The sequence below is a fragment of the Cydia splendana genome, chromosome 3 (genome assembly GCF_910591565.1).
Source record: "Cydia splendana chromosome 3, ilCydSple1.2, whole genome shotgun sequence".
Lineage (NCBI taxonomy): Eukaryota > Metazoa > Arthropoda > Insecta > Lepidoptera > Tortricidae > Cydia > Cydia splendana.
In genome coordinates this window covers 17,115,452-17,138,293 of record NC_085962.1, presented here as the reverse complement: position 1 = coordinate 17,138,293, position 22,842 = coordinate 17,115,452, and the positions used below count along the sequence as shown (strand labels likewise).

Here is a 22,842-nt window from a genome sequence, read left to right as displayed (position 1 = left end):
CCCCCCAAATTTGAAATGACGTAATTTATGAATAGCCCCTAAGTAGGCGTTTCGTGCGACTCGTGAGTAGAGTACGATTGTCAAATACATTTTCACGTACATATATGTTTTTAACAGACTGTAAAAGAAAGTGATAATAATCGTACTCTACGCACTTTTGGGACTCGATACTTATGTTTGTACCTACTGAATAGAAGCGTATAAAAATAGGCAAAAAGTTGAAAAGAGAAGATTTTGATCGTAAGCAATCACAGACCAGATGTTGTTATTCCGATGGAGCTGCTCGGCTGAATTATTTACGCGCGTCCCGGCGCAAGCTACGCGTGCGAAGAAATATAATTCCTATTTCCTTTAACACCACTCTTTCGAGGTGCTTTCGAGGGTCAATACAATTGAAATATGTTTGCTCCGTATTTGACTGATGTCTCTTGTCAATATCATTGTGCTTTTAAAAAACCCTGTTTCGTGAACCGAGCATGTTTTTTAACTTTTATTCAGGTAATTTTTTAACCCTTAGCCTTACCTACCTCTAAAAACAGAATTGTCTACAAAAAGTGCAGTACATTTGGTTAGAATGTGAATACTTCAACACAAATATTGTCCTCTAAATTTGAGGCGAAGTAAAGTGAGTAACTTGTCGTTGTAGAATTTATGAGTGGGACAAGCCGGGACAACTTCTTTGAACTCCAACTGCTGCGAGCAAAGTGTTTGCGGGAACACGCCTTTGCGCGTTACTTCCAAGCCATTTCGCGATCTCTGAATGACAAGCTAACTTGGCACATCTGCCATAAAAACTATGGCAGTTTTAAAAGAAATTGTGAGTTGAATTTTGCGGAATCTATAAAAGATTTTTTTTTCCATTTGACACGTACCGATTTGCTTGGTACCTAAAGAATAGACACATGTTCAAATTCAAAATTGACAATGAATCCGACCAAGAGCATGTTGGACCATGCTCAATAAAATTGCTCAATATAGGGTTTCATAGTTACCCGTCCATGAAAATCGTCGGATTAAAAAGGAGACTTATGTTATGTTACAAGGGGCCAAAGTCGTTGTTTTAACTCCTCGTGCTAGGAGAAATTTGAAAAAAGCATCACCTTTTGGCAAATTTTTGTTTGTTGAAATTTTCAACACGTTAAATATTTATTCATCACACAAGTCTTATTGAACTTACTGTGGGGGTTAGTCGATTTGTGTAATAATTACATATAATATTTATTATTTATTTATTCATGATATTAGATCTCGTGTTTAATGTCAACTTACTGTCGGCCATATTTTAGTAATAATTATCACAAAATTCGAGTTCCTTTGGATATTCGTCAAGATAGTTATGTGCTTAGCTTATTTTCTGTTACATTTTATTTTGTATGATTCGTGCTACTAATGTAATGAACAGCAATGGACGCAATTAAAACGGACATCAGCAATTGTTGAAATTTTGATTCATATTCACACTCCTGTTTTCACGCGTGCCGCGCATCCGGAACCTCGCGGCATTACGTATTTGTAATTCGGTCATTTAAAATTGCTGTCATACTTTACAAATGCAATTCTTCACTCGCGGCATTGCAATGTGTGCGAGAGAGAGTGGAAGTGAAAATCGGCTAACTTAGAAATAAATAATAAGGGTCCTCTCAAATTGCAAGTGTAGCGTAAGTTTTTATCTAAACACGCAAAAGCACTCCACGACTCTTATCTGTCCAAATAGCTGCAGCTGGCTCGAAACGAGCAAGCAAATGGGCCGACTTGAACAACTTGGAACTCGATGTGAACAGATTAATTGCTCGCAGTATGCATTTGGTTGGATTTTTCGTAATTGAAAGATCGCAGGCGAGACAGCGTCGCGGGTCCCCTCGGAGACGTAAGCGTTGTTTTATGGCCGTCGTGCCGCCAACAAAGTTCGGCAACTGCTTTATGATCCTAATTTATAAGTGAGCGGCGTCGAGACTATTTACGACTCTTTCTGGAGCCTTCCCACGAGTGCGTTACAGCCACACTTGTGATACATTTACACATGTTCTTGTTACGAGTTTCAACTGTTAAACTTTCCATTTTATGTCTTTATTAGGATTTTTTTATTACGTTCCTCAGCAATGAGGGACCGATTGAAGAGAGAGGATTTTTTTTTATTCAATTCGCGTAAAATAAAGATCTACTTATACTTATATTCAAAAGTAATACATAGTGCACAATGTTACGTTAAATAAACTCAAGTAACAATTTTAGAATAGAAACTTTAATATTCACTTTGTTGTCCGGGAAACAATGTGTTCTCAATGCGCGAGAGAAATTTATAATCTCTATCACTAGTGGCTTTATATGAAATTTTGGAACCATAAATTAATTTTCAATTTCCCTTTGACGTTTTGCTGAGCTGGGCGATCATGTCTCTCGGGCAAGGTATTAATCCGAACATGACACCGCGAGCCTACTGCGCGCCACACACCCACCCACACCACAGGATTCCACGTAGTGCTCTATTCGTGTAAATGGATCTCTCACATGCTCAAATGCTCAAATGCCATGTAACGCATATAAGATAAGATAAGATAAAAGATTTTTATTCATGACGATCACAAAAAATGTACGAACATGAACAGACGACAACAGCAAGAAAAAAAAGAAATCAATAAGTGTGCATCACGAAATGCACACTAATATTAGATATTAATATAAGTATTAAGACACTATATTAAGTATTATTACACTTTTCGCCAGCATTGTACCTATTCCTAACGTAATACAGTATCTTACACACTAATTAACGTATTGGAAAGAAGAAAATGAGTAGTTATCTCTGATTAACAGTGTTATACACATTCCATATCATTCCCAACGCGCACGCTACCTGCAGCATCCCTTATCTGATAGAGATAGGAATATGTATGTACTCGTATGTATGTATGTTAATGTATTTAGGTTCCTAAGCATGTTAAAAATGATAAGTAAATGAAATATGATACGTAATATACACATATGTATTATCTAATCAATATACCGCACAAAAATAAAACTGTGGGTTACCTACAATTGTTATGACCAACTAGCAAAAATAAGTCATAAACATGTTTTACAAACGTTTTTCTTAAAACTTATAGGTATGCAATTTAAGGCATACAAACGTTTATATGACGCGATTTTGGCGCAGTTTTTATGGCTAAATAGTCGTAGAGTGGTCATTCAATCGTCATAAGCAAGCACATTTAGTCCTACAGCTGTCATAAAAAATATATTAAACGACTTTTTAGTCGGAAAAGTATCGTAAGTTCTCGCTTTGTAAGTGCAATTGCTTGTAGAGTGATCATAACGCAGACGTTTGTACGACATATGAGTCGGTGAAATGCAACAGCGAAGCAGTTTCAATCATAAGTATCATAACAGGTCAAACAATTTGTGAAAAACAGTAATAAGTATTAGTATTATACTTTTTACCATTTTAAGTACTAGTAACTCGACATCTACTAGATACGAATATAACAAATCAGATACGCATGCAAACATAATATTTTCGACGAATGTTACTAGGTTTTGTAAGACATTTTTAATGCCCCCTTTAAATATTGTTTATTTATTATACCTATTTAATTTAATAAATTAATTGAATATTTATCTTTGAGTAGTTGTATGACTCATATATAATTAAAAGCACTAGCTTACGACTTATAACTCGTAAGCCGACACAATACGGCCGCCATTACCCTGATGATCATCACCCAGTAGCTATAAGACGGTCATATTTATGACTGTTGTATGGCATTTTTGCAATTTAACAGCTGTAAAAAGCTGATGTTATGACTAGTTGTACAGTAGTAACTCATAAAGCTTTTCTATGACCAAAGTGCTGTAAGATGTCATATTGAAGTTGTAAATCCTGGAAAAGGTCATGGTTAAAACTTTTATACGACAATGACTAAATTGCTTTATTACTATGTTATACAAACGTTTGTACAACTGTGATTTAAGCACAATTTGCATTTAAACTAAAGTGCTGTATAAATGACATTTATACAACGTCACGTTGTAAAACTTGCTTATATACGACGCATCTACGATGAATCAGTCGTAAAAGGTTCATATCTTATGACCAATTTGTTAGTTGATCGAGTAATTTAATGATTTGCTAATTCATTAAATATTGTGCTTTTATTGATCGTATCACATTATTTGTGGTGAAAATAGTATATTGAGGTGTTCAAATAATAATTAGCTTTATAAATGTGTGTTTGTTATGAAATTTTCGACATGATTGGTATCTGCCCTAGTTCTAAGTTAGATGCATAATTTATTTGATATATTTTCACGTAGGTGAGTACTTATTATAGTGCCTAATCAATAGCTTTGAGCCCCTGGAGCCGTAGCCAACAACATGACGGGTCATACTTAGTGTAGGGATGCGCATAAGTACCGTAAAGGTTAGTTACGCGTCCGTCACCATATAGACATACTTAAAAGAAAATGTTTGTAGATAATTAATATGAATGTAACAAGCAAAAGGAAGTCTCTTCGCAGCACTTTTCCTAAGAAGGTATGACTGAAATGGATGGCATATACTAATGAAAAAGTGACGAAGCTCTTCAGTGGTGAAGGTCGGATTATTTAGGCAAACGAATTAGTTTCAAAATGAACTCTAGCTTAATCAAATTGTCGTTTTCATACGACTCTATATTGTAAATTTCATCGAAATCGCGCAGTTTTTGAGAAATTATTAAAAAATATATCTGAAAAAATATATGTCCTAGGTGTATGTAGTTACTATGCTACAGTAGTGGAACTACAAATTAGGCACCTATCACAAATTGCATGTTTATTAACAACCGTCAAATTTTCTAAATTAAAGTTTTGTATCCACTGAACAGTGGCATTGTACTGTAGCAACATATTGTTTAGGTACCAGTACGTATGTATTTTGTAAGTGTAGTAAATGTGTGATTTTCATCATTATAATGTCATTCAGTGGGACAATTACCTAAATAACGGCGCAGTATCAAATGGGCCCATAATAACAAATACACGAGAAGCGTCAGTGTAGTCGGGCCTGTAGTCGGTTCGGCAGTGCATTGGTTCAAATATCCGCCGCTCGGCGATGGCTCACCGACACGAAGGAGGAAGGCGATTTCAATGCACTTGATTTATGGGCCACATAATGGAGCGCTGCGTTGCATTTACTACATGCAACCAGCCCGAACTTGGGACCCAAACATTAACTAACCAAATATTATGGACGGAGCCGACCCGCTACAAAATAGATTTCGAATTTACACAGCCCTCTTTCCCCCACCATCTTTGCGATACGTCATTGGCAAATTGAAAACTTAATTTATGGCTCTCCCATCGCATGAGCTTATGCAGCTTATTTCAGGTTGACACTTGGAATACTCTGGATTTTCTTGTTTCCACCGTCTGCGTTCGTTTCACTTTTACATCGATGAATTGAAAATATTTCGTGACAATCTTTGTTTAGTTACAATAATAACGTTAATTTCAAATCATTATCGGTTTGATTTTGAACAATAAATATCCCATTGCTGTCAAGAGGGTTGTTATCTATGCAGTGATTAGAAATTCGGAGCTACTTTTATTTCTTCCAAAAATTTAACAAGGTAATCTGGAGTTTTTTTAGAATAGGTTAATGTTTTGTTCCAAAAGTTCGTTTTTTACAAGCTTTTATTTTACTCGCCCTATTAGGTAGTATGTATGCCAAATCTTTTGACCCACTTTTCAATTTCTATTTGAGCTGTAATTTTACATACATATGTAAATCGGATGACAATACAATATAATGATGACATGGAGCTGATCTGATGATGGGGACAGGAGGTGGCTATGGGAACTCTGTGATAAAACAACGCAAACTAATTGTGTTTGTGGTTGTTAGAGTTGTCTCGATGAAGGCAACTAATAAATAGCCTGTCGATGAGTATTAATTGTCTGAGGAAAATGATTTTTTAAATTTTTTTTTTGCCAGTTTAAATAATATGTTAGCATATCAATAATTATGATTGTATCTTTTTTTAAACTCTAATGGGGTTTCACCTTAAAGCTGAGCTTAATTATGTATGATGCTAGTGCGTATGGTATTCCAAACGCAAAGTGCTACGTTATTCAACTTAATAGCCATTAATTTGGTTCGTTAGTGGAATATTGCTAACGAATGTGCGGCAAGCGTATTCCGGCAGCCGGCGCGTGGTGAAACGCTCAATTAGCACACACACAGTTAAACTATTCGACCTAGGATTTTCTACAAAAGGCAGAAAATTCGCAAAAAGCGTACAAAACTGTATAATAATTTTCTCACGTATGTTATAAGAATAACTATGTATTCGTAATTGCAACTGGATTAGATAAAATGTGTGTTATAATCATGATATATCAATCAATCATGGCTAACCTAACCTAACAAGGAATCGAGATCCTAGGAGCAAGATTTGATTTCAAAATACCTCCATGTCAAACGAGGAAAACACTGCCTTATTAATGAGAACCTGGGAACAGAGGAAGCTCAGAAGTCAGGGCACGATGATGGGGATGATTAATAAGGCTCATTTGCGGCGCGCGCTGGCAGCCGACGCGCGGGCACGGCGGGCGCGAGCGACGCGCCGCCGCCGGTAGGTACGTGCCCGTCTCCACGTACATCGTTTGCGCTTCCGCACCGACAATTTATTAGATTCCACCCCATTTCTACCTTTTATCTCTATTATGTATTTAATGTTATGCTCTCGCATTCCTGATAGTTACGTAACGTTTACTTAATGCGATATGTTACGTACATTTTAAACAGTAAATGGCGGCACCACGTTCGAGTTGCGACTCGCAACCTGTCTAAAGCTTTCCCCGAGGAGGAAGAACGGCGAGACCTAGCATTATTGATGTAATTGGTTTGTAATGTCACATAAACCCCCTAAACGTGTCGAGAGGCTGGACGGGGAGATAAAGGCACCGAACGCTCTCCTACAGATTTTATTTCAATTTAATGTTCTAATGGTTTATTTTTCACCTGTATGGCACGGTGATGTGCGTCTTGTTTTTTTTACAGTGTATTGTTATCGTATAAATAAGAAGATTTTATGTTTACTAGAGACACGAAACGGCGATTTATTTGTATAAGATTTCTGTTAAATAAATGTACCTATTGAAAGTTTATAAAGAACAATAAACACTCAACATCCTTAACTGAAACAGGAAAAATGTACCTACTTGTATGTACCTACATATAAGTACTCTGAATCGGATTGGAGCCCCTCTTTATTGTATCAGCATTAGCCAAATCCTACGCGATCCACGCCGCGACTGTTCTTGTAATGTTTGCATTTAAACAAACGGCTGAGCTGGAATAACTCCGAACTGACTCTATAAAACAGCAAGGATAGTCGTGACGGTTATAGAAAATACAAATCATCTTCCTCGCGTTATCCCGGCATTTTGCCACGGCTCATAAGAGCCTGGGGTTCGCTTGGCAAATAAACCCGAGAATTGGCGTGACACTAGTTTTTACGAAAGCGACTGCCACATATGACCTTCGAATCCAGAGGGTAAACTAGACCCCTTATTGGGATTAGTCCGGTTTCCCCGCGATGTTTTCCTTCACCGAAAAGCGACTGGTAAATCGAAAAACTCATTGGTACAAGCTGGGGTTTCAACCCGCCACCAGCGTTTCTCTTAAATATTTGAAAATATGTATAAATATCAAACATTTATATTGGGTTTATTTTATACAGGAGTCATGATAACTCATGCTAGATTGCACGTGCAATATAGCAAGCAACATTACTAGGTACTAGTGGATCATTTTTATTGGGTATACCTACATTAATTTTTACCTCTTATTTTTGTTTCTACTTTTTTTTTTCAAGATAAAAATACACTAGTATTTTACTGCCTCCTAGCGACCTCCTGGCCTAGTCGATAGTGACCCTGCCTACGAAGCAAGAGGTCTCGGGTTCTAAGTAATCCCAGTAAGGCCATTTACTTATTTGTGTGTTCATCATATTTGTTCCTGAGTTATGGATGTTACCTATCTGTGTATCTAAGTACTCGTAAATATGTGTCTATATAAGGGCCACTTGCACCATTAACTAACCTGGGGTTAACCGGTTAAACCTGGAGTTACCATGGTTACCAGAACGGTTCAACCGCTTAACCCCGGGTTAGTGGGTTGGTGCAAGTGGCGTTAAGTATGTTTATCATCGCTGCATATATAGTACTTACCTATTACATACAAGCTTTGCTAAGTTTGGGGCTGGGTCGATCTGCGTAAGACTCCCTAAATATTTATTTATTTAGTTAATTTTTAGTTACTTTCCCACCCAATGTAAAAAGATTCAGTAATTGACACCTATTTTTGTACGAAAGTCACCACTGGTTCTATAAAATAAGGTTAAAAGTGCCAATTATTCGAGGGGTGCAGTGGACAACCTATTTCTTCTTTTATTCTACATGCAAAAATTAATATAAGAGCGTAAATATATTCTAGTTTACTGCGGTGGGTGACACAGGTAGCGAAACCCAAATTGATGTACCCGCCTAGCGAAAGGTGGATTTACACCACCGTTGGGTCAGCCAGTCGTATAAAATGTAGGAATAGGTACTGCTTATGCTCCGCGGTCGAGATGCAACCTAGTATTTTTCATAGAGCAGTGCTCGTGTCGTACAGAATCCTTGTAAATTTATTACCCTCGTCCGTCGCTGGTGCTGGCCAGTTTCACGAATACTAGATAGGACGCTTTTGTACACGTCTCGTTGAAACATGTATTCTGACGAGAATATTGAGACTTACATGCAAGTTCGTTGCAATGGAGTTTTCGTTGTAAAGTTTGACAATCACAAAGATGCTGAGTATTTAATGTCTGTTGTATAAAATTATGTATAGATGTACCTAGACTGTATTTATTTCGACCAGAAGCTCAACAGAAGTAAGATTTAGTTTTGCGTAGGTAATCCACTCAAATCAGAACGTAGACGAGCTTGAAGGAATTTAATGAATAACAATAAGCTTTAAAACTACAAGGTCTAGTGACCTAATAATCCCTGAACATTCAATAAATAACTAGGGTTAAGCAATATGAGAGCTTAACAATAACGTTAAAGGCTATAAACCGTTTTATCGGAAAGGTAGTATAAAATTCATGAATATAAAAATGCAATTTTATTTGTACTGGAGTAAAAACAGGCTATTTTAATGTCGAAAATACGGGCGGGTCACCACGACCGCCGCCGAGCGCGTCGCTAGTGTGTGCAAGCAATTGGAAATGTAAAACAGATGTAATTATCGATGGTTTTTATTTCACGAATACGTAGTTCATTTTCTAGGCGTAATAGGGGTATTTTACAGGCGTATCCTAATTTTAATTAATAGGATATGAATTCGATCTAGATTTTATTCTCATAATAGTTAGTTATTTGTTTTACAAGGGAGCAGAGTTCTTGTTTAACCTCTCGTGCTAATATTGATACCCGAGCAAACGAAATATTCCAAAATGTATGGTTCTAAAAGCACGGCTCTTCTGGATGTCGTGAATAATATCCTTGCGTCTCAAGACGAAGGCTGTGGGACGATTTTGACGCTGCTTGATTTTTCTCGTGCTTTTGACTCCATTAATATTACACTCTTGCTGTCAAAGCTAGCCTATTCCGGTTTTGATAATTCGGCTTTAAAGTTCTTTAATAGTTATCTTTCCAATCGCCAGCAACTTGTAGAGATTAGGAAGTCCAATGGGTTGGTCGTGCATTCCGACGCCCACCCTGTTAGAAGAGGCGTGCCCCAAGGATCCATTCTTGGCCCATTGTTGTTCATATTGTACTCGGCGGACATTGTTAAAAACATCAAAAACAGTAAATTTCATTTATACGCTGATGATTTGCAGTTGATGGTCCCTTTTCATAAACACGACGTCGGGAACGCAATCCATCGTATGAATGAAGACCTCTCGAGGATTGCTGAATGGTCTGTGAAAAATTCCCTAGCCTTGAACCCAGCTAAATCCAAATTCCTCGTCCTTGGAAGTAAAAAACAAATTTCTAGTTTTATGCAGTGTGACGATAATTTCAAATTGCTGGTATTCCAATTGAGCGAGTATATAAAGCTCGTAACCTTGGTATTTTAATGGATTGTCACCTTAGTTTCGAGGAGCATGTTATGGACACGGTCCGCAACTGTTTCTATAGGCTGAAAGTGCTTTACGGGATGCGTCAATTTATTTCTGTAGACCTGAGAATAAAACTTTGTGAAGCTCTGGTACTGTCCAAATTTAATTACTGTGACACAGTTATCGGCCCGTGTTTGTACAAGAAAACTCAAAAGCTGATCCAAAGGGTTCAAAATGCCTGTGCCCGTTATTGTTTCAACATACCTCCTCGAACATCGGTTTCACCTTACCTATCGAGTGCAAGGCTGCTTAAGATGGAACATAGGCGACACCTTCACTTAGCTTCTCTTCTGTTTGGTGTAATTAAATGCGGCAAGCCCACCTATCTTTCGGAGAAATTACGTTGGCGACAACAAAGGCGGACCGAACGTAATACAGCCAATCTGAAGCCGCTCTTTGCCCCGAAATATAAATGTGCTGCATTCCGTGGCAGCTTCCGGTTCCAAGCTACCAAGTGCTGGAATGACTTGCCACCTCCTATTAGAAACTGTGGTTCCAAATTCGGTTTCAAACGGAAACTGCGTGAAATACTTATTAACACTCAAATTGAATCTGGACCCGCTGCACATTAGTTATTTGTATTTTTATTTTTATTTTATTTTTTTTATTTCTTATCAAAATATCGGTAAATAAATCATAAAAATTTTAATTTTTTTTTTTTTTTTTATGACGCTTTCGTTTTTTCTTTACGCCATATTTTTTATTTTTTTCTTTTTTGCTGCTTTTAAACTCAAAATAACTATTAATTTATTTTTCACTTACCGTACTTTATTATTATGTTTTTTTTTTTTATATATATATATTTATATTTTACTAATATTTAATGTCACTCCCTAAGGCCTTGGCAGAATAACAGCGTTGGAATTTGCCTCGTTTGCAAATTGCAACAATATGCTGAGACAGGGCCTTTTCCCTACGGCACACATTGCTGGACCCAAGTGTGTATTCTTTTCTCTGTTTTTTTTTTAATGTGTACATAATTTCTTTGTTTTGCTGTTCTAATTATCTTATTTCTTTCATCTTATCTTATTGTCCTGTGTATGTGTGTTTTATGGAATAAATGTCTTTCTTTCTGTCTTTCTTTCTTTAAAAGTGGAATCTCGAGCGTTGTGAGGGTTTCAATTTTTCACCACACCAACGCGACTAAATTATAATAGGAGACAAACGAGCAAACGAATCGCCTGATGGTAAGCGATTACCGCCGCCCATGGACACCTGTAACACCAGAGAGGTTGCAAGTGCGTCGTTGCCGGCCTTTGGGATGGATGGGTATAGGCTCTTTTCTTGAAGGTCGTATCGGTTCGGAAATACTGCAGGCGAGCGATCATTCCATACAATTCCATAGATTAACTGTGCTGTGCTGTGTTATTAAATATTAAATATATTTATCACTCAAAATCATCACTTAATACCTCAAAACTTGCATTTCATTACTTTGTCACTGTTATGGATAAAATCATAACTGACGCAAACGTGGTTTGATTGAAAAACAAATGTTTACTGTGTTAATAAAAAAACACTCAAAAATTAATTGGATTCCAATACAAACTTTCGCTGAGATCTGTATTCTTGTATTTATAACAAAATACCTTTTTACGAAGTGCTAAGCTCCTAAATAAAACTTGACCAACATAATAAAATCAACGCCTTTTAAAACTCCTTAGGGGTTGAATTTTTTAAAATCGCTTCTTATTTCTTGTATAAAAATTTGCAAATTTCAACCTTCTATAGCTTTTGTAATTTTGACTTTGCGTTGATGAGTCAGTCAGTCATTATTTAAGTAATATTATGCCATTATTCAACCGTTATTCAGTGTTAAGCATCATAATAGTTTTGGAATGGCAATGTATTGCATCTAGATGCTGGGCGAACTCGTATAAAAGTTTATATAGACCTTAAACGATTTTAAAAGCTTGTTGTGTTACTTGGGCAGTCAGGGCATACCTACGCATTTATGTATAGGGACCGTGCGCGTTGGAGGGTCTGCCATCTTGTGGCCTGAATCGGAAAAATATGTGCACATGTACATTGCCAATGCAAGTGCTACCAACTACCGTTCTCGTCTACCGATTTCTACCGTTTCCTTGAGCATAGTAGGTTCTGCCATCTTGTGGGCTACATCGGAAGCATAAATGACACATTTACGCCTATATAGATTGAAAGCAGCATAAGCTATGAATTTAAAGACCGCAACTGTTATCTAAAACAGATCATCCGGAGTTGCGTTTGGTTGAATTCTTTGTTTGAAAAAATAATTTTCTTTCAGAATCCCGTATGCTGACAAGACCACGCCGGAGCCAATCCTGAACAACAATGGACGAGAAACAAAGGTCGATTCGATCAGAAACAGCTACAACAGCCAGTTAAAAGTGGGCATCTACGGATGGCGGAAGAAATGCCTTTATATTCTCGTCATGGCGCTCATGCTTATGATGATTATCAACCTCGCACTGACGCTTTGGGTTTTAAAAGTGTTGGATTTTAATTCGGTGAGTTATTTTAGAATATGTACAATTTTCTTATTCTTATTTTATTACCACTACTTACCTATTACATACCACCCACTTTTACGAGGTTTCTTTGTCCGATTTGAACTTATTGGTGAACAAGTCATTAGTAAAGACATGCATATACGTAATCACATTAAAAAGGGTAAGATTTATCACTTAGAAAGGTTTAAAAAAATGCTAATTTGAAAGAGTTGGGTTAATAACCGATTGTTTTATGGTTTGTTTTTATTTTAGGAAGGGATGGGCCAGCTAAGGATAGTGCCTGGAGGCCTACAGTTACTGGGACAGGCTTTAGTTCTGGACTCGCTATTCGCTTCGAGCATCAAGTCGAGGAGAGGCCAGCCCATTGCCATCGAATCATCTAGGAACTTTACTGTTTCTACGAGAGACACGGAAGGATTGTTGCAGAGTCGGTTATTTTTAAGTAAGTAAATATCTATGTCAGGTTGATATGTTCTTTTTCATAAATAATTATAATTAGTCTCGATAACAAACCGGTGGTAAGATGGTGGTTACACTATCTTTAAAGTTCGTTTTTTTCTCACGTGAATCTGTGTCTGGATGCGGGGACAGGAAAAAAAACTAATTTTAATTTTAGTACCTACTCAGAATATTGTAAGATGTGTCAGTACCTATAGTTGTTGTTGTCACACAATGAAGCTGTGTTGTTTGTGTCTGTGTGACGTAGGAGAGCAAACAATCACACAATTGTTTAAAAGTATGGCCTTCTTTAGATAGAATATGAATTAATGTAGCTGTTGAACCAAAGGAATTCAAAGCTTTGCCGAATGGGCCAGATTATTCGGTACAAATTCATGGAAGTGCAGTGAGAGAGCAATTGTATAGAATAGGCAGGTAGGTATATATACGTCTATACAAATTGATCGAAGTTTGTCCTAAGGTCCTGAACAAACATATAAGTCTAATAAATATGACGACAATTAACGATAATAGGCGTAAATTTTACGAAAAGCCTTGATACATGTATTTGGTTATTATATATGTGTTTGGATCTATTCAAAGCCAAAAAATATTGTGCCTACCCGATGAGCTATTTTATGTTATGTGTAGGCACCCTGATAGTTGGCAGCATTCCGAATGTTTCGGGTTTAGCTCAGGCAACCACTTACCAAAAGAATTTTTTTTGAGATGCGACACCATATATGCCGAACTTGCACCCGATTTCGTATGATTGTCTACGGACTACATCTTCGATGATACAAGAGCTTATGCCGATATCATATGATGTCACTAAACACCGAAGAGTTAATTTATTTCTCATTGTAATTCAGGTCACGATCGTTTAGAAGTAAACGCACCCCGGCTGGAGGTGCGCGACGCGCGGGGCGCGTTATTGTTCGGCGCGGGACAGGATTCGGTGACCGTGGGCGCGGACACGCTCACCATCACCAGCCCCGCCGGCGCCACGCTGCACACCTCCGCGCAAACCCCGTTGGTGCGCGCGCCACCATCCAAAAGACTAACGTGGGTACATTTGTAAAACCTAAAGTAAAATTCAGACGTGACCAATTATTGATAATTGGTTGTCAATTCATATTGTTTGCTCTCCTATAGTTTCAGAATATGAGGAACATACATAAAAGAAGCAATTGAGAATCCTACATCGAAATTTTGAAATACAAAAGCAAATGGTCTACCATGCTGTACCATGGCACACTTTGGATTTCCAAAATAATTATTCTATGAATGATTTTTTACAGATTAGAATCCCCGACGCGCTCACTGGAAGTGCACGCGCCACAGGGTATCGAACTGGAGTCTCGTGCCGGCGATATCAGTGCCAGCTGCCTCACCACCTTCCACCTCAAGTCTGTTGCGGGCGCTGTAAGTTTTCCATTACCTAGGTACAGTTTATAATCCCCGACACGCTCACTGGAGAAGCATAGCGCTGAAGTTTCGCGCCGGCGCGTTCTCCACTTTCTGTCGCAAATCTATGGCGGGTGCTTTAAGAGTAGTTTAGAATACGAGCATCTTGTATATTATCTGTATTGTAGTTTAGTGTCTGATGCGAAAGCAAGTAAAGTTTAAAATCCCCAATGCATCAAGTAGAGTCATATGTGCATTAAATAGCCCCAGGAGGAAATCCGTAAGTGTTTCAGAACAAGCCTGTCACGGTTGGCGTAGGTTCTGATTCTTTTTTTTTTTCAATAAAATATACCAAGGTAATACAGTAATAAGTACTACGTAAATGAATACAATGAGTTGCAGATAAATCTGACCCTCCTGCACACAAGTTTATCATTGTAATCTTGATTCATCATTAATCAAATACTACATATCTTATTACAGATACGTTTAGACGCACCAAGTATATACATGCCCAAGCTGAAATCGGCCTTACCGTTACCGCCTTCATCGCCACACTCGCATGACCCCCACCACCAGAACATCTACCAGCTGTGCGCGTGCGCCAACGGCAAGCTGTTCCTCGCGCCGCCTCACGGCGCCTGCGCGGCTAGGGAAGAAAGTCTCATATGCCGATGATGATAATATTGTAGGTTTATCTGATAAAACGATTTTGGAAGCTGCCAGGTGTGTATTCAAAAGTTATTTAATCATAATCAATTTTTGTTGCAAACCAACGGTATTACAGATGTTCTTAAATTAAAAAAGTACAGTCATGGACCCTACTACTAGGGCGTGACAACATGGTAAGGTTTATGCTTTGCTTAACGATAACAGATTTGTCGATGTTTCATTTTGTCAAGCACTCATTTTAGCCAGGAAAAGTTTTATGTCTAAGTAATTATATTTTGTGTAGCTTCCATTATCGCAAAATATATTTCAATATTTAAGGCTTGTGCACACCGGATGCGTGTGTACTATAGACGTGCGTGCGTTGTAATCACAGGTTGTAATATACAGATCCTTATGAGAGACGGTACACGGCTTGCGTGACGTGTGCGTGAGTGGCTCCAACATTTCAGCACACGCACACGTGCGAGTCTACGCATACGCAGCCCGTGTGCTCTGGCCTATAGGTAGTGTGATTGAGTATTTTGTGCGTAGTAAAATAACTGACTGTCTATGTGAAAACAAATAGATTGTTATTTTTAACAGTTTGAATTGATGTAAAAAATATTAATGTGGAAAGTATATTTCATATTGTGGCGGGTTTTGAAATGCTATGATAAAATTGTGAAAACAGTATTAAGGCGATTGTAGTTATTTGATATTTATTATATGCTAATTACCTAGCATATATAAATGTACTCCTAGAATGTCATTGTATACGTAATTTTCTAAATTGTATAAGATAATAAAGCTATAGCGTAAATGATTAATTTCGCTATAAGATGGCAACGACATAAAATAAAACGTATCAAGTAATATATTTATATCGATTAGTGCCTTTGAACGCATTTTAATGTTGGTACTTAAATTATGAAAGTACTTAACCGGGTTTAATATACCTATTGTTTTACATTACTGAAATCAAATACTATTAAACATTTCTCGTTAATTTAATAAAATCTAAGATTTACATCTCCTTTTAACGCAATGAAATAATTAATACCTAATTGTCCTAAGTGGCATCAGATTTGAAATTGAGCTAATAAGTATTATTTAAATACCTACTTTTAATTACTCAGTTTTCAAACTCATTCAATAAAAAAATACAATTTAAAGATAACCCTGACTACACTCTATATAAGAGAAAAGTGGACAATCGCTTTTCCATACAAACGTAGTCCCCATTATCTTCTTTGGATATTTATATTATAGATTCTCTTACACAATTCCACGCTTGACTTTTACGATTTATACTTATAATATTTAGGAGTTTCAAAATTTGTTTGATCGCAAATTCAATTTGTTCACAATGTAGGATGTTCACAATTTGTTCTTCGCTCCGAAATCTTACAGAAAATAATAATCGAAAAAACTAATTACGTATTTTATTTTTCCTCAATGTCGAAGAGAATCGGTCGTCCACTGTCCTCTTAAAGTATAAGTGGAATTTCTTTACGAAAAAATCGATATAATTACAGGATTTACAATTAAGTTTACTACGAACGTGGATGTACGATAATAGGGTAGAGTTTTGATAGTACATACACGCAGTGCAAGTGTTATTTTAAACGTCAAACTTCTATGAAATTATGACTACTAACTCTAATAATATTGTTTAAATTCGTGGTGGCTTTTGATTTTGAAAATGTAACTATATAAAATTTATATTATAAATGTACCTATGTGTATGGTATACATATATGTACGGGTGTAAATGTTAGCAAATGATATTTGTAATACGTAAATAAAAAATATATACGTCTATATCTATTAAGTAATGTATGTATAGAGCCCCTAGATTCTAATAGTACATTATGTTATTTATATTAAACGGCCCTTTTCATACACCACCGTGGACGTCTATCTCATATATATATATATATATATATATATATATATAAATATATTATATAGGTCCTCTGTTTTGTCTTGACGGCAAAACGTGCCGTTGCTGTAGACGTCAACGGTCAATTTTAAAAGAACCCAATTTATAGCTATTTTCTTGTTAAACAATGTATCGATAGTCGTAAACAATTTGTTGACATTGTTGTAAATACCTAAACTTTATAGACAATTATAATTATATGACTATGCATTCATGTAAGTATCTCTTTATTTTATTATTTCTTCTTTTTCCTGTACCTTGGCCTTGCATTATTAAGCATCCAATAAGTGAGAATATTTCCAAAGTAATGTTTATGGTAAAATTATTTTCACCACACCAGCTCGGAAAGGCTTACTTTGCACTTCAAAAACTGATAAGAAAGTTGCATTTTATCCACATGTGAGGCAAAGTAATATTATGGAAATTTTGAGTTGTTTGCTCATGTTGGCTGATAGAATGGACTTTTAAATTATAGTTTTGGATGATAAATATTTAACCTTTTGGACGCCAATGACCGATATATCCGTACCGTAGGTTAAACGCCAAAAACCGATTAATCGGTCACAGACCACAGAGCAACATAGACCTACGTGCATATGCATAAAGTTCAATTTCAGTTTTGACACTTCGATGACGTGGCGTCAGCGTGACAGCTTTTGTGTTTGACACGGCGTCGAAAAGGTTAATAACATAATAACATTCATTTGGATTTGATTTGATTTCATTTTGTTTGATGTACATATTACAGTTGGTATTTTCCTTGCGTTGGTGTGGTGAAAATTTATGTGTTTCACTCGGTGGCAAAGTATGTTTAACCCTCGTGCCTTGAAACCCTCGCAACGCTCAAGATTCTACTTCTCGAACCACTCGCTACGCTCGTGCTTTAATTTTGGAATCTTTCGCTTACTCGGGTATCAATATTAGCACGAGCGGTTAAACTACAACTTTGCCGGCTTGTAAAACAAATAACTATTTTTATTTTCGGCTTGTAAAACAAATAACTATTATTACACAGAAATCGTTTACTTACATACTTATAAAAATAGGGAAATATCCAATAGGTATTAGCGCCTACCTACGTACAAAATCGCTTTTACCCGTAGCAAATTATTAGCAGTCCCACTTTTGAAAACAAAATTTTATTTTTAGTATAAAATTTAGAGCTTTTATGCAAACCGTAGGCATTCGGTGTCTGGCTCTACTTCACTTAACCTTGCACTTACATACTTGACAGTTGACATACTTTGAAAGTGATAAGATAATTGATAAAGCACGACCATCTGAGCGTGTAAAACTGAACAGCAGGCCTAGTATAGTATCTAAAGCAAGCAAACATCAATTCAGTAATAATTGCAGCAATAAAGTAACACCAAAAATCGATCCTCGGGAGTTATTGTGAGACAGAATGAGTCTCTCCGTTGTGAGCAGTCAGCTAAAGTTTAATTAAAGATTCATGATAAATTGTCGCAGGAAGCTGCATTCTGCGCCGCGTCTCGCACGTGAATAACGCCCGTTCCGCCAACACTTAAATAACTTTAGCCAGTAACCTAACAATAAATTCATGGGGCTCCCTCCTTTTGTTTAGCGAGCTATGTTTTCATAACGCTAATTGCCAGGATACGCTGCTAAAATGATATTTAATGAGGCCTTATGTTACCTGTAGGCTAACTGAGTTTTTAATGGGTCGATACAAACCACTATAGGTAGTGGTATTCTATTATAGCACCAAATTGCAAAGGGATTCCGTAGAAAGTGCATTATAAATTAAGTAAGTACGCATTGCATTCAATTAAATATGTGGAAATAATATTAACGTCACGTAGTTCCTAATTGAATTTCCGGATTCTTCGTTGCGGTGTGGTGTCGCTGGGAACTCAAAGCCATTTCAAAGACACCTTCTTAAAGAGGACGCAAGTCGGCATTCCGAAGCGAGAGGAAATAAAGTTATGATTTATGTAGTGAGATTTTACGGAGCTGGTAGACTGGCGATGTGAGCAGATACCTACCTAATGTAAGATTATAAGATGCCGGTCCGAATACAATTTAAATACGAAAAACGCAAAAAAGCCGGTTAATTTATTGACGGGCCACCCCTTATTTTATTAGGTACACCTTATAAGGCAAACATGAGCTTGCGACATGCTCTGGTTTTTTATGTAATGTAATGAAGATTTTGAAAATATTATAAGAAAAAGAATCTACTTAATTTATAACTACATATGTAATGAGTGTAACAAAATAAGGAGGTGGCATGTCTTCTGAATAGTTAGAATTTTTCCCATACAAATGTAGACCATAATGATAAATATCTTATTTACCGCTGATACTGATATATGTAGTTCAATTGGTTGGTAGGCAAAACCTGGTGGAAATTACCTAATTTTTGTATATGTTTCATCATTGTGGGCAGTAGTAAATGGTAGTAAGTACCAAATATTTACTCGCCATTTCAGCATACATAAACATCTTTAATTCAGATTTTACTGAATGATTATTTTCGTCAAACTAAATTCGAGAAAACACATTTAACACAAAAATATTCTAAAATTTAAATATTTAACAATATTGTACAAAAATCTAACAAAAAGATTATTGTTGTGACAAGACAACTGCTGTGTTGTGACTATGGCTTTCTGTTAGTCCCACGTTCCATAATTTCTACATTTTTGTTGAACTGTAGAGGACACATACAGATTTATTTTTGACATTAACTACACATATTAAATAAAAATAATTGATTTATGATTATGATTATGAAAAAACCATAATTACCTAGCTATATCTTAGCAACAGAAGGTATTCAAGACCAATTCAAGACATGATCGTCTTCGTTACCTACATATACCTAAATATAATAGTTGGTAGTCGGCATTGATTGTTAAGTTCGTTCACGTGGCGGCTTGTGAAAGTTTCCATCGGCAACTTTATGATACTAACGATCACTTTATTTAATTACACCACATTGCTCGGGCTAATGAAAAGCTTGCAGCTTGGAAATTGTTTTGGACGAGATCTGAATTTTTTATTTTGTGATAAATCAAAGTTATTCTTGTAACCCATCAAAAAATAAATGTAAAAATGGGAGCTAGTACAATATGTAGGTAAATAGGTACTTCACCGACAAAAGAATTGAAATCTAAATGGGTGCCAAGCTGCCAAGTCTGCAGTTAATTAGGTAAGCAATAATACTTATGTAAGATTGAAGTTCAAGATTTGATTTTTATTAATAAGCAGATATATGTAGTTATAGGGGGGTTTTGGGTGCGACAACGCTTAACACTAGCAAAAAAATAGGTAATACATATCTGTAAAAACGGAAACTGTTTTAGCATTTCTAAACCCATTTGGAGCGTAGTCTAAATATGTTTAATTCATAGTTTGGTAAATATTTTATAATAAACAAAATAATAAAATACCCGAAATCATTCCCGCACCCAAAACCCTGGGGTACGGATCTGTTTGTCACCCTTCGGTCATACGCAACCCTAATAAATATTTTGCCGTTATTTTTAATAAATGAAAAATATCTTCATTGCAATCTGTTCGTGGCAAAGCTGATTGGTTACTTACCTACTAACTACGGTACTTTTTAACAGATACATAGTTATATATTTACACCTAAGGCGGGGTGTCGTATCAAATCGTTCGAATGTGCCTAATCCCAATAGGATGAGATGAGGCTGGAAGGTACAGCATCCTGCAGTTATCAGGTCGAACGACATCGGTGAGCTCCTCCGATTTGACGGAGGTCGAGCGTGGGCTGCCCCGATTACTCAGCGCTTCCTGACTAAACGGCGCAAGTGACCTTACTTCCCAACCGCTGCGTTGGCCCAAAAAGTCCTATCGCTCCTTAAATCTTTTAACGACATACAGCTTACTGGCTTAGGACGACAGCCTGAGTTACGCCATTTCGTGTCGACAGGGCAAAACTGCCCGACAGGATTTGATTACTCCATCCAGTACAGGATATACGCAAGCTATGTTAAACCAACACATGATTAAAGAAGCATTAAAATTTAAACAGTATTCCTTTTGTCACTTGTTGTTTAGGGCAGGTAATTTTTGCAAGTTTGATGCACTGTGGGCACCAATAACCCGGTAGGTTTTAACTTTAACCTCGCATTATGGCGGTATTATATGCAAGTTATATACCAGTAAAAAAAAATTCAGCTGCCATACTCTGCTTAGTGAATTTGTACTGTTAAAGTACCTTAAGTATCTTTAAGTTTTTATTTTCTTAACTGTAATTTATTTGTGAGTGTAAATTGATATATACAGTGGAACCTGGATAATTGCAATCTCAAGAGACCGGCCATTTTTTGTCAATTAACCAGGTTTTTCATTTAAGCAGGTCGTGTCAATGAACAAGGTTCAAAAAATCGTTGTGTCAATTATAGAGGTTTTCATTAATAGAGGTTGCGTTCTGACAAATTTCTTTTATGGAGGTGCAAATAACCATTGAAAGTAGATTTACAGGCTTACGTTCTGGGTTTCTGGTCTATATACCTATTAGCAGCTTCTGTCTATATTTACTTGCACTTTTACATTAATTACTACTTTATTTTCTTATTAATCATTTGGGTTTAAAAAATTTCCTTGAATTGTAGAAGAAAGTTTTATTAGAATGTAAAGCATACTTTGTTTTTGATTTAATCAAAACTATTTCACCTACTACAGGCTGTGATAGATACCCAATAAATAAATTGAATTCTGGATGAAGAAATAAATAAAATGATCATTGCTATTAAAATATTGTTTCTGCTGTCTACAACTACATTATTTCAATTACAGAGGTAATAAGTAAGACTCGTTTCAATAATAGAGGTAAAAACAAGAGCAAAACTAACGGATTTTTTTAGCACAGTGTCAATTATAGAGGTCTTAGTTGCGATGTGGTCAATTACAGAGGCAAAATTACGAAAAGCCCTAAAATCTAAATTGCAATTATAGAGGTTCCAAACTTTCAATTATAGAGGCCTTTTGGTCTCAAGGGACCGGGACCGGACTTTTGGTTGCAATTATTGAGGTTTTCCATTCATCCAGGTGCCAATTAACCAGGTTTCACTGTATATTTCACAACTGTATGAATATTAATAGTGTTTTGCTAAGTTGGTATACCTGTCGTACCTGTGTACATAGTATGCCTGTCGTGCATTTTACAAGCTTTTAAATATATACTTTCACCTGTCCCGTTATCTGTAATCAAATCTTGCAAGTTAAATTTGATCCACTTCCCGGTTTCCGATTGAGCTGAAATTTTGCATGCATGTATAAATCGGATGACAATGCAATATTATGGTACCATCGAGCTGATCTGATGATGGAGACAGGAGGTGGCCATAGGAACTCTGTAATGAAACAATGCAACGTAATTGTGTTAGGGGTTTTTAGAATTGTCTCGATGAGTATTAGTTGTCTATCGTAAGAAAAGTACAGTCAACGATGAAAGCTTGTACCAAAAATGAAATTTTTGCCAAAAACTTATTATGTTCCATACGACCCTTGTGTCAGAACAAAGTGCTTAAAACTTCTCTGCACAGATGAGAGCCTTCTTAATTTACCACATTCATTTTGTAAGCAAATTTCCGAAAGCTCGAATTCGAAACAGAGAAGGTCAGGTCACGTGGCGCTTTATGATTCAATTGTCTGCCGCGAGCGACCGTCTTCAACCGACCTCACCCGGCCCGGCAGGCGGACAGGTTAACGTCAACTGATACAACTCACATTTACACGTACAGCCATAGAGAAATATAGTAAGAATAGA

General features: G+C 36.6%; 1 protein-coding gene across 3 annotated transcripts in view; it reads left to right on the top strand.

The window, feature by feature from the left end:
* Positions 1-15,231, top strand: part of LOC134806864 (zeta-sarcoglycan-like) — a 30,824-nt gene extending 15,593 nt beyond the window's left edge. For 2 of the 3 annotated variants that reach the window (XM_063780273.1, XM_063780272.1), the window contains exons 3-7: positions 12,415-12,637; positions 12,893-13,082; positions 13,951-14,143; positions 14,380-14,503; positions 14,969-15,231. In XM_063780273.1, coding sequence (XP_063636343.1) covers positions 12,415-12,637; positions 12,893-13,082; positions 13,951-14,143; positions 14,380-14,503; positions 14,969-15,163 — 925 coding nt within the window. In that variant the 3' untranslated portion in view covers positions 15,164-15,231. Of the gene's footprint in view, positions 1-12,414; positions 12,642-12,892; positions 13,083-13,950; positions 14,144-14,379; positions 14,504-14,968 lie in introns of all 3 variants that reach the window. The other variant, XM_063780270.1, reaches the window with a different exon arrangement.
* The last annotated feature ends 7,611 nt before the right edge of the window (positions 15,232-22,842 follow it).